Here is a 12,649-nt window from a genome sequence, read left to right as displayed (position 1 = left end):
TTGCAGCCAAAAGGACCAAACCCCTTTTTGCGATTCGGCACTGCGGCGTTTTGACAATTGCGCGGTCGTGAGACGTGGCTCCCAAACAAAACTGGCATCCTTTTTTCCCCACAAATAGAGCTTTCTTTTGGTGGTATTTGATCACTTCTGTTTTTATTTTTTGCACTATAAACAAAAATAGAGCGACAATTTTGAAAAAAAAAAGCTATTTTTTTTACTTTTTGCTATAATATCTTAAATATCCCCCCAAAAAATATAAAAAAAAATTATTTTTTCCTCAGTTCAGGCCGATACATATTCTTCTACATATTCTTGGGGGGGGGGGGGAATTAGCGATTGATTGGTTTGCGCAAAAGTTATAGCGTTTACAAAATAAGGATAGTTTTATGGCATTTTTATTAATATATTTAATATATTTTTTTTTAACTAGTAATGGCAGCGATCAGCAATTTTTATTGTGACTGCGACATTATGGCGGACACATCGGACATTTTTGACATCATTGTCTTTTATACAGCAATCAGTGCTATTTAAATGCACTGATTCCTGTGTAAATGACACTGTCAGTGAAGAAGTTAACCACTAGGGGGCAGTGTAGGTGTTATGTAGGACGTTATGTGTTTTTTTATTGTAGGGGGCGTGGCCTGGCATGCAACTATAAAAGGGATTCGATGATCGGTGACAGCCACAGTAGGAAGCACGGGGAGAGGTTTGTTTACACAGACCTCTCCTCGTTCTTCAGCTCTGTGACCCAATCGCGGGATACCAGCGCCGATCGGGTCCGCTGGTCCCACGGCCACGGAGCTCAGGACCGGGTCGGGAGCACGCCGGAGGCTTAGGAAGGTTTAGGGAGGTTATTATGGAGGTGCTTTCTTCATATGTAAATTAATCAGTTCACTAGAGCTGCACGATTCTGGCCAAAATGAGAATCACAATTTGTTTGCTTGGAATAAATATCACGGATTCTCTTTACGTAAAATCTTTTACATTATACAAAAAATGGGCTAACTTTAATGAATATAAAAAAAAAAAAAAAGATAAAAAAAAAAAAAGTAAAGTATTTTTTTGAAAACAATTTGCATTTGAAAGACCGCTGCGCAAATACAGTGTGACATAATATATTGCAACAAGCACCATTTTATTCTCTAGGGTGTCTACTAAAAAATATATATAATGTTTGGGGGTTCTAAGTAATTTTCTAGCAAAAAAAAATAAAAAAATATTTTAACTTGAAACCAACAAATGTCAGAATAAGGTTTAGTGTTTAAGTGGTTAAACTTTTTTCACTTACAGTCTATTCCATTGACAAATTGTTACAATGTTTACACTTAAGTTCAACTTATAAAGAATGTTGCGATTCTTGGCAGACTGCCCAGTTTCTCTTCCTTTCTTTTGGTGGCTGTGGCTTCAGAAGAGCAGAGAGAATTCTTTGCATAGAAAGAATTGTAAAACACTTTAGTCAAGATCACAATAACGATTCTTGACGATTAATTGTGCAGCGCTAATGTTCATATGGGTCAGCATATTCACCTGGGCAGAACTGAATTCCAATTGTGATCCATTCAATTCTGCCCAGCAGCAGCACAGCTAGCTTTCAGAACAGGCTGTGTATGAAGGTATTTCCTATTTGATATTCAATAATGCTGTAGGTGTGACTGGGCAGGACTGAATGCTAGGTAGGATGTATTTAATCCCAACCACCAGAGCTGTGAAGCAAATTGCATAGTTTGCAAAGTCTCAAAGACTACAGTGGGGTGTGTTTTAGGCTAGAGATGCAGCAGGAAGTTGTTATGGAAGGGTCTCGACCTATACTAAAAAAAAAAAAAAAAAAAAAAAAAAAAAAAAACAGACTGGCAATATGGTACGAAGCCACAACTAAACCCAGAATACCAGAGGTACAATCTATGCTGGGACTGATCATTCCATTCAGTTCTAGTGAAAAGAAAGTATGGAGTTCAGCTTTAAAGTGCTTGGTGCTCCGAAAACACAATTACCCTGACCCCAGCAGGTAACCCTGTACTGAGGGGAACCCCGAGGCCTTTATACCATCAATACATTACCCCAGGGCCCGACAAACAGCGGGCGCCAGGTCACATTTGCGACTAGAATTAGCGACCTGGTGCCTGGGGCAGCACAGCTGGGGGGTATCCTGTCTCCGTGCACAACGTGACACCTCCACTAATTGAGGCCGCGGCTTTGAGGCCTTCTGCAGTCCTATGCTTCCTTCTGGAATCTGGCGCCCTCTTGTGGTGGCCGTTGGTATGACAACCAGCAATGCTAATGGAGCTTCCCCTGCCTGCCCATTTTTTATAATATATATATATAATATATATATATATATATATATATATATATATATATATATATATATATATATATATATATATATATATATATATATAGGTTCTAACACCCTAGAGAATAAAATGGCGGCTGTTGCAATACTGTCTGTCACACTGTATTTGCGCAGCAGATTTACAAGTGCACTTTTTTGGGGAAAAATAATTTAATAAAAAAATAAGACAACAGTAAAGTTAGCCCAATTTTTTTTTTTATATTGGGAAAGATAATGTTACGCCGAGTAAATTGATGCCCAACATGTCACGCTTAAAAAATTGCAACAAACTTTTACCCTTTAAAATCTCCACAGACATTTTAAAAAAAATTCTACAGGTTGCACGTTTTGAGTTAGAGGAGGTCTAGGGCTAGCATTATTGCTCTAGCTCTACCGATCACGGAGATACCTCACATGTGTGGTTTGAACACCGCTTTCCTATGCGGACGCTACTCATGCATGCATTCGCTTCTGCTCGCGAGCTTGGCGGGACAGGGTGCGTTTAAAGTTATTATTTTTTTTTTCTTATTTTAAATTTTTTCGCTGTTCTTAAAATAAATAAATGGGTCACTTTTATTCCTATTACAAGGAATGTAAAAATCCCTTGCAATTGAAAAAAGCATGACAGGTACTCTTAAATATGAGATCTGGGGTCAGAGAGACCTCAGATCTCATATTTACACTAAAATGCAATAAAAAATAAAAATAGTCATTTAAAAAAAAATAAAAGTAAATAAAATGTCCCTCTAAGAGCAATGACTTAGGGACAGATGGGGGGCCACCCCCCCCAATCGTCTCCATGTCAGGCCAGGCACAGGTCCGGATCGCCGTTACCGACCTGTCTCCTAACTTTTTTAGCTGGCTCCTAGATGCCAAGCAAATTTGCCATATATATAATAGAATAAGTGGGGAAAAGAATAGGTCAAAGAGCAGGACGACGACAGAAAGGAGATATATTCGCACCTTAAAACAACCAATACTGGTGGTACTGCAGACCAACACCATTTGGAGCAGAGGTGGCACAGGCCTTGAGGGAGACACTGTTAAAAAAAACTGCAAAGATTAGCCAGTCATTTGCGCCCCCTTAGGGTAAAAACTCGGGCTGCCTATTCGAAAACTGTGCAGTTGCAGCCAAAATCCAGATGGGGCAAGAAAAAGCATGAATTTGAAGGTTGCCATTTGGGGTACTACCAGGATCTATATTATCCAGCAACTTGCTTGAAAAAAAAAAACAAAGCATCTTCTGATTTCCGGGTGGAAGATTCTATATTCTAACTACTAGATACCAGGCTAATAACCTAGTTGTCTACATCTTTGGAAAAGGTTTGGTCTACAAGCAGGAGCCCCCCCTGGGCAGTCTTGTTTTCGTGGGTCTTTTGGTGCTAGTGGTGATAAACACAAGAGCACCTGTGTATCCGCAAAGGCAAAATCCTGTGCATCCCTTTTGCAGGCACATGACAATGAATGTACCGTATATACTTGGGAGTATAAACTGAGTTTTTCAGCAGATTTTTAGGCCGTTTATCACAGACGAGGAGGAAGGCAGGGCTTTGTTACAATGGATGGCAGAACAGACTGCATGACACAGCGGGAGAAACCCGCTGTTTTAGTAATAAAAAAAGTACAGCTGCAGATGGGCATTGTTTACCCAGTAGCTGCTGTATTTCCTACCCTAGGCTTATACTCGCGTCAATAAATTTGCCCAGTTTTTAAAATTAGGTGCCTCGGCCTATACTCGAGTATATACAGTACTGCCCTAAAACGCAACGTGAAAACACACTCAACTGCATCCCCCAATTAACAAAAGAAAAACATTTTATTTATTACAAGGACATTATACACTAGCAGCGTTAATTACCTGCTGGCGACGGGTGAGGGTGCCATTGGATTGAGTGGAAGTGACCTCCTGAGGGGTCACCCACACCCGGTCCAGCTGAGCAGTGACGTGTCTCCTCTCTTCTTCCAGAGCACGAGACAGCAACTCAAACTGTGCTTCCTGCGCTCTCACCGAGGCCAAGATACTGGCCGGACTCTCAGAATCATCCATAGAAACAGGAAAGAGAACCCAAACTGAAGAAGAGATCATATAGGGGGAGGGAGAGAGGGAGAGAGGGAGAGAGGGAGAGAGGGAGAGAGGGAGAGAGGGAGAGAGGGAGAGAGGGAGAGAGGGAGAGAGGGAGAGAGGGAGAGAGGGAGAGAGGGAGAGAGGGAGAGAGGGAGAGAGGGAGAGAGGGAGAGAGGGAGAGAGGGAGAGAGGGAGAGAGGGAGAGAGGGAGAGAGGGGACAAGAGGAAAAGAGGGGGAAAAACAGACACCAAATTAAAATCAGCAAAAAAAGAGTCCCAAAAACCATAGATGATTACTTTCACAGCAGATTGTTTCTAAAGGGAAACTATAATGGTTTGGGGTCAATGTACACTTTGTTAATATTTTGTTTTCAAACTGACATGAGAAATTTTAGATTTGTAAGATATATTTGATTTAAAATATAGAAAAAACACATGTCAAAAAGGCATTCCATATCACTAAAGGTAATTTAATGGGATAGCATATTAGTCTCCATTTAGGCAGTGCCTTTCATGTAAACCTGAGACTAAGGCACAGAGTAGAAGGAGGGGGGGGGGGGGGGGGGGGGAATGTTCTGTGTACACTTGAGTTATTTAACTCAAAGTTTTTGGGGGTTTTTTTTTTCAGTCCTGACCAAGAATGAATGAGATCATACAAAAAACCACTATAAAGTCCCTTTAAAACAAAGAAAAATGAAAAATGTACATATTACTTTAAATCTTTGCAAGCCAGGTGTGAAAAAAGGCAGAGGAAATAATTCCAAAGGCGATCTCAAATTGTTCAACATGAATGAGACATTGTTAAGATACTGAGCACAGCGAAACCACTGGTTCAAAACCATGTATTAGATTGCGAGTCTAGGAGTAAGGAATTTGGAAAAACAAATTAGCGTGTAACAATTTTCAGCCACTGCAACCCATTAAAGGGGTTCACTCCTGTTCAATTTCACAGCATCAGGAGCTGATGAAATAGCCAAAAAAAATAGGATTTTTATAACAGCTTAGCTGTAAAATCCTTTTCTTGGAGTACATCATAGTAGTTAATAAGTAGCCATAGTAGTTAATATGTGGGTGATAGGCCACCTTCAGGTGATGGACACCGGCACACCCTTAAAACAGGGGAGTCCACTCCCTATATAACCCCCTCCTACTACTGGGAGTATCTCAGTTTTGTAGCAAAGCAATATACGTGTATTAGAAGAGGGGAGGACCTCTGAGTCCCGTGATGTACTCAAAGAAAAGGATTTTTTAGGCAAGCCGTTATAAAAATCCTATTTTATCATAGATCACGGGACAGAGCCATAGTAGTTACAATGTGGGATGTCCCAGAGCAATGCCAACTGAGAGGAGGGAGACAACAAAAAAGTAGGGCACCATGAGACCAGAGGACTTATACTGCTGCCTGCAGCACACTACGTCCAAAGGCAATATCCTCAAGCCTTCTTATATCCACCTGATAGAATCTGGTAAATGTATGGACTGAAGACCAAGTTGTAGCCTTGCAGATTTGAGCCATGGAAGCTTGGTGATGCACTGCCCATGCAGCAATAACAGCCCTAGTGGAGTGCGCTTTGGATTTGAGGGGCTGGAATCTTCCAGTGCAAACCAAAAGCTTGAACAATTACTTGCCAAATCCATTTAGAAATGGTAGCATTCGATGCTGCCTGTCCTTTTTTTTAGGACCTTCAGGCAACACAAAACATCAATTTTTTCAGATCTGAGCAGTCGCCTTCAAGTACACTTTGACTGGGCTCACCACCTCCAGAGAATGTAGTGACTTCTCTTCTGTTGAACAGGGTTCTGGAAAAAAAAAAAAGAAGGGGTAGGTAAAACAATATCCTGGTTCCGATGAAAACCTGACACTACCTTCCCTAGAAAGTTAGGATGAGGATGCAATACCACCTTATCCTTTTGAATAATGAATAATGAAATATGGCTCTTTACAAGAAAGAGCAGCCAATTCTGTTACCTTTTTGCAGAAGATATGGCTAACAGAAAAAATAAAAAAAGGCTGTTCTTGTAATGCCGATAGAACTAAATTCAAGTCCCAAGGGTTCAGGGGTGACCCAACTGAAGGATTAAGCCATGTTACCCCCTGAATAAAGCTACGGACCAAAGAATGCAAAGCAAGTGGTTGTTGAAATAATACAGATAAGGCTGAGACCTGGCTTTTGATAGTACTTAAGGCCAGCTTAATTTCTAACCCCATTTGCAGAAAGTCAAGGATTCTACCTATGAGTGAACCCAATAACCCAAGCTTTTTCAGAATGTGGGTCTCAATAGCCAAACAGTTAAATTTAGTGTTTGTAAGGTAGAATGAAATACAGGACCCTCAGAGAAGGTCTGGACGTTGTGGTAGGGTCCATGGGTCCCCTACCACCATCTCTGCATACCAGGATCTTCTGGGCCACAAGAATCACCGACTTTCCTACCTGCTTGATTGTGCGAAGAAGTCGCAGAAGCAGAATAGGAAGGAATGCATAAATCAGCGAGAACCGATTCCACAGGAATACCGATGGCATCTGTTTCGCACGCTAGCGGATCCCTTGTTCTTGACTCAAAGTTGTTGATCTTTTAGTTGAACCTGGACGCAAACAGAAGCACGTCTGGGATCCCCTATCTTTGGCATATTGTCAGGAAGATATCGGGGTGAAGGGACCATTCTTCCAGGAACTGCTGGTGACTCAAGTAGTCCGCCTGCCAATATACTATTCCTGGAATGAAGACTGCCGATAGGCAAGGTACGTTGTTTCTGCCCAAGCTTGTATGCGATTCACCTCTCTCTGGGCCACACGACTTCTCGTACCCCCTTGGTGATTGATATAGACCACTGCTGTGACATTATCAGATTGGATTCTGACAGGACAATTCTGTGGCCTGAACGTCCAGAGACAAGCACACTGCCCAAATCTCTAGAATGTTGATGGGTAAGGTCATTTTTGATCTGGACCATGTCCCTTGGACAGTCGCCTCTTCCAGGACTGCTCCCCAACCTGAAAGGCTGCCATCTGTTACCACCTTCCAGGTAACTGATAGGAAGGATTTTCCCTTCTGCAGATTATTGGTCATCAACCACCAACTGAGGCTCCGGCTTACGCTTGGAGACAGACACGTTGGGAAAGCTAGAGCTTGGACCTTCTTGTTCCAAGCCAATAGGATCCTGTTTTGTAGCAGCCTCAAATGAAACTGAGTATGGAACGGCCTCAAATTAAGCTACCATTCTTCCAAACAACCTCATGCAAAGTCGAATAGAAGGATTCTTCTTTGCCTTGACCACCTGAATCAGTTCCTTTATGACACTGACCTTCGCCTGGGGCAAGAATACCCTTTTCTGGACTGTAACTATGATCAGACCCAAGTATTCTAATCTCCCTGATGGTTTTAAGGAGGATTTCCGTAGGGTGAGAACCTAACCTAGGTATTCCAGGTAGTGGACTGTGGCGATCATACTTTGGCGGACTACCGACTGGTCTATCAAGAGCAGATCGTCTAGGTAAGCTACAATCGTTATACCTTGGGCCCCTAACGGCTAGAGGAGGGGCCAGGAGCTTTGTAAACACTTGAGGTGCAGTAACTAGACTGAAAGGCAGAGCTACAAAATGAAAAGATTTTCTACCTCGAAAACGTAGATATTTCTGGTGAGCGGGAAAAATTAGGCACATGGAGGTATGCATCCTTGATGTCGATTGACGCCAGAAGTTCTCCCACTTGTTGGATAGAGATGGATCGGATCGATTTCATGCGAAAAGAGCAGACATTCAAAAACCGGTTTAGATCTTTGAGATATAGAATGGGTCTGACATCCCCATTTGGTTTTGGTAACGTGAAAAGGTTTGAATAAAACCCTAATCCCTGCTCTTCCACGGGAACCACCGAGATCACTTTTTGAGACAAAAGATGGTCCAATGCTTGAAAGACTTTTTTCTCTGGATCCCTGCGAACATTTGATTTGAGAAAAATGAGGAAACAGGAATTTTCAGAACTCTAGTTTGTACCCTAGAGTTATTGAGAAAGTCACCCATATGTCTCGACACTCTTCCTGCCAGACCCTTGGAGAACTGCCCAAGTCTTCACCCCACTCAAGCAAGCAGGGGCGACCCTGCACAAGGAGGCTTTAGTATTTTGTCTCATAGGTTTCCTCCCCCAGGACTTCTTTTGTCCTTGTGGTTGATCCTGAGGTTTACCTCTTAAACTTGATGGCGAGGGCTATCATGACTGCCTGGAGGCAAACACCCCTAGCACTGTAGGCGCTCATTTAAATGAAATACATATACCAGGGATATGCAATTAGCAGACCTCCAGCTGTTGCAAAACTACAAGTCCCATCAAGTGCCTGTCATGCTTGTGGCTGTCAGAGTCTTGCTATGCCTCATGGGACTTGTAGTTCTGAAACAGCTGGAGGTCTGCTAATTGCATATCCCTGACATATACTTCTCCTCCTAACTGGCAAAAGGGTACTTTTTCTACTAGTAATTTTTTGGATGTATTTATCCAAATCATCCCCGAACAGCTGTTCACCGTGAAAAGGAAAACTAGCCAGGAGCTTTTTGCATGGCGCATCGGCTGACTAATTTTTCAGCCATAAGATTCTACGCATATGTACCAGATCAAGTGTAAGGCGTGAGGCCTGGAGAATAAAATCTCTCATAGCATCTACTGCAAAACATAAAGCCCTTGGATGATCGGCTAAATCCTGGGCCTGCTGATCAAGAATAATCTTCAACACCTGTTTAAAACTGGTATCTCAAGGATTGACTTACACCGATTGCTGTCAGCGCAGGTCGAGTCACTGAACCTGCCAGAGAAAGTGTTTAAATAGGAATTCCAACTTCTTATCCACTAGATCCCTAAGCATTTGAGCATTGTCTACTGGAAAAGTCAAACTTTTTTTCACAGAGGATATAGCAGCATCAATTGCTGGTATCTCCCACTTTAGTGAATTTTTCCTCCATAGGATAAAATGATGAAAACTTTTTAGGAGGAAAGAAATGCTCATCTGGGTGATCCCACTCAGAATACATAAGCGTGTCCAGCAATAAACAGGAAAGGTGTGCACAGCTTGAGGAGGTTTTAGCAAACCCAAACAAGAAGTGGGCTTATCAACCGACTCTGTTAAGGGTAGCATAAATGTGGAACGGACCATCTCAGTAAGAGATGGCACCATCAATCTTTCAGATTGTGAAGCTGATCCTTCCAAATTTGATCCCTCAGAAGAGGATTCATCAGGGGCGTAACTATAGGGGGTGCAGCAGTCGTGACCGCAACTGGGCCCTGTGATGCTGGGGGCCCATGCAGCCCCCTCTACATATGGCCGGCAGCAGCATAGGCAGATAGGGGTACCAGTGCACCATGCACATGGGTGGCTGGAAGTGGAGGGTGACTAGCAGAGCTCCATGCTTGACTATCGCACTGGCTGCTCTTTAGTTGTGCATTCCCCGCATGACTTGTGTCCTCGGCCGGCTCCTCAGAATACCGCTCTCCTGCTCCATGCATTGCCGCTCAGTCTGATGTCTGTTCTCCCCAGCCAGAGTCCCGCCCCTCCGAGTCCTGCCCACACTGCACTGCATACTTCTCCCGGGTAAACAAACTTTAAGCACACAGATGCAGTGCAGCCCTATGAGAGCCCCCCGGAGGACACTGAAGGCTTGTCTGCCAGCCCCCCTCCTCCCCCGTCATACACAGATGATGAAAGGTTTTTCTGGGAGATATGCTGATCGCCCGTCCAGCACACTGGATGGAGCCCAGGCCAACATGGATGAGTGCACGGCCTACAGCTTGGTCATGGTGAGTGTGAGGACCCCATCCCCCACACACTATTACATACCCCCTCCATCTCCCCCTGGGGACAGGGACCCCTTCTCACGTGGGGACAGGGACCCCCACCTCCCCTGGGGACCGAGACCCCTTCTCACCTGGGGGCAGTAACTTCATCTGCCCTGGAGAAAAGGACCTCATCTCTTCTGGGGATGGGGACCCCATCCTGCTTAGGGACAGCCCCCCAATGGGGCACCTAAAAATGTAAAAAAATAAATAAAAAACTACTGATACCAGTGGTGGAACTACAAGGCTCACAAAGGTCATACCTGTGACCACGCCCTGGAATTCCACCGCCGGACTCAAAGGGAAGGGCCCTGGCTGGGGTTCAGGGGGGCCCTTCATGGTTTCTTGCATCGGGGCCCTGAAGGTTCTAGTTACGCCACTGGGATTCATCAGTCTCTTCACAGTCCCCTGAGAGAAATTAGTCTTCTCCTGAACCTAGTTCCTCATTTTGAGGTTCCTGGTTAATGGACGGGACCTGTCGCATTTTGCTCCACACTGGGATGCGACTAAAGCCGCTAACCTTTCTTCCAAACCTATCATGGTTGAGAAAAAAAACTTCAGTAATACAGACATGTGCTGCAGTGTTGGAAAGAGTTGCAACAATTGCCAGCCCTGGTGGCTCACTTTGACCAGCCACCTCAGATCTCTCAGGGGAGGATGCAATTTCAGGGATGAGTTTAGGCTTTTTAGAGCTGGAGGGAGTCCCTTTGAGCCCTTTGGGGTGGTCCTACCTCCCCTTCTGACCATAGCCCGATGCACAAAATGCAGAGGTACTACCAGAAGAAATTGCATCCACTGCTTGAGAAAATAGTCCAGAAACTCCCGCCATTAGTGCTCAGCCTGGTGCTTTAGTAAATGTGCTAAGGGAATGCCAGTGTCACCACTTACATGCCCCCTTTTTGCTAGAGTCCCTCCGACATCTTGCAGTCAGCATAATGGAAAAAAAAAAAGGGATTGGCGTGTGTGTGTGGGGAAGGGGGTAGCGAGGAGAGCTGGTAAAACAGTCGTGCAGAGGCGGTGGGGAACAGATCGGCATCTGTCAATCGTTCTGGCTCCCCCCTCAATCCAGGGGGAGGAGGGAAGAGCTTCTGTCCAGGTGAGGGGTGTTTTTTACATAAACACCCCCCCCACATCTTACCGGAGGCCTGGGACTAATAGCCAGAGGGAGATCTGCAGCTTCTGCTGAGCCAGCGTGACCTGAGGAAAGCGTAACAAGGTGTGTGCTCTATACGGCCTCCAGTGGTGACTTTTAGGCATGACAAAATTTACTTTTAAAAAGGAGACAACTCATATGAGAATTCAAAATACCTTAGAAACCTCCACTTGCCTTGCCCACCACAGGGATTCTGTGGTAAAACCAATCAGACCCAATCTACACATCTTCAGGAACTGGGGCCCCTTTTTATCGGGGGATCCACACTCCTGGACTCGTAAAGCACCCTGCCAGGAAAACGTTATGGCTGAAAAAAAACAAAAAGTACTGGATGCCTGGGTCCAGCTCTCTAAAGAGAAGCGTTATGGGCAAAGTCTCGTTTCTTCTGCCACGAGGTCTGGGTACCATTTAATTCGGCCTAAAAAGACACTGACTTGAACCGGTCGCATAGCTTGTCCCAGCAAAGAATATTCCAGTGTAGCTCAGCATAGCACATCTTTACTCGTGACCAACACCTAAGACACTGGTGAAAAAACTTGGAGGTACTCCCAGTAGTGGGAGGGGTTATAAAGGGCGTGGACTTCCTGTCTTAAGGGTGTGCCAGTGTCCATCACCTGAAGGTGGCCTATAACCCACATAGTTACTACTATGGCTCTGTGTCCCATGATGTAAAGAAATATGCTTGGGCTGCGTAGGGTTTAGGCTTTAACATACACAAAGCAATCAGAAAAACAAAGAAAAGGCTCTAAGTGTAGAATTAAAAGCATATCATTAATATCCATGTAGATGGTCCGGCATGAAGGCAGCGGTCCCTGGCATGTACAAGTTCTTTAGGCTATGTGTGTCCAGTAGCGCAGGGGTCCAGGGGATGCCAACGGGAAAACCAGCAGGGAGCTTCAAGAGAACTGACAGGCCAGCCATGAATATTAATGATATACTCTGCCAGTCTACATTTCTTGTAAGTGTTTTTAACCCTTTTTGGGGAAATTAAACAGCTTTTAATTCTACACTTAGAGGTGCCTTTTCTTTGTTTTTCTGTTTCCTATTCAGAGATTGCTTCTCATCATAAGTGCAGGCCTAAGTGGGGAAGATAGCCTATTATAGACTTTCTGGTTCATAAAGACATCTGTTTTTGCTTGGTCCTGAAGTTCAGAGCGCCCTTATAAACTGTATCTGAATTATACACAAAGCAATGTTTGCAGCACTCCAAAGATAAGAAGAATAAAGTGGTAGTAAAACCACAGTTAAAGAAAAAAAAAGGAAATGACCCTGCAAG

The 12,649-nt window shown here is 44.0% G+C and overlaps 1 protein-coding gene across 7 annotated transcripts in view; it reads right to left on the bottom strand.

Moving 5' to 3' along the window:
• LOC143997550 (catenin delta-1-like) overlaps positions 1-12,649 on the bottom strand; it is a 575,442-nt gene that overhangs the window by 543,693 nt on the left and 19,100 nt on the right. For 4 of the 7 annotated variants that reach the window (XM_077493212.1, XM_077493213.1, XM_077493214.1 and 1 more), the window contains exon 2: positions 4,194-4,405. The exons of 1 other annotated variant lie outside the window; for it this stretch is intronic. In XM_077493212.1, the coding sequence (XP_077349338.1) occupies positions 4,194-4,382 (189 nt within the window). In that variant the 5' untranslated portion in view covers positions 4,383-4,405. Of the gene's footprint in view, positions 1-4,193; positions 4,406-5,853; positions 5,932-6,156; positions 6,176-12,649 lie in introns of those variants that run through there. 2 more of the 7 variants (XM_077493218.1, XM_077493216.1) reach the window with 2 other exon arrangements.

This window comes from Lithobates pipiens, unplaced genomic scaffold, assembly GCF_037356315.1.
Source record: "Lithobates pipiens isolate NorthernLeopardFrog02 unplaced genomic scaffold, aLitPip1_a1.2 Scaffold_19, whole genome shotgun sequence".
NCBI classification, from domain to species: domain Eukaryota; kingdom Metazoa; phylum Chordata; class Amphibia; order Anura; family Ranidae; genus Lithobates; species Lithobates pipiens.
Note: the sequence above shows the minus strand (reverse complement) of the source record. Positions and strands in the feature narration are given on the sequence as shown.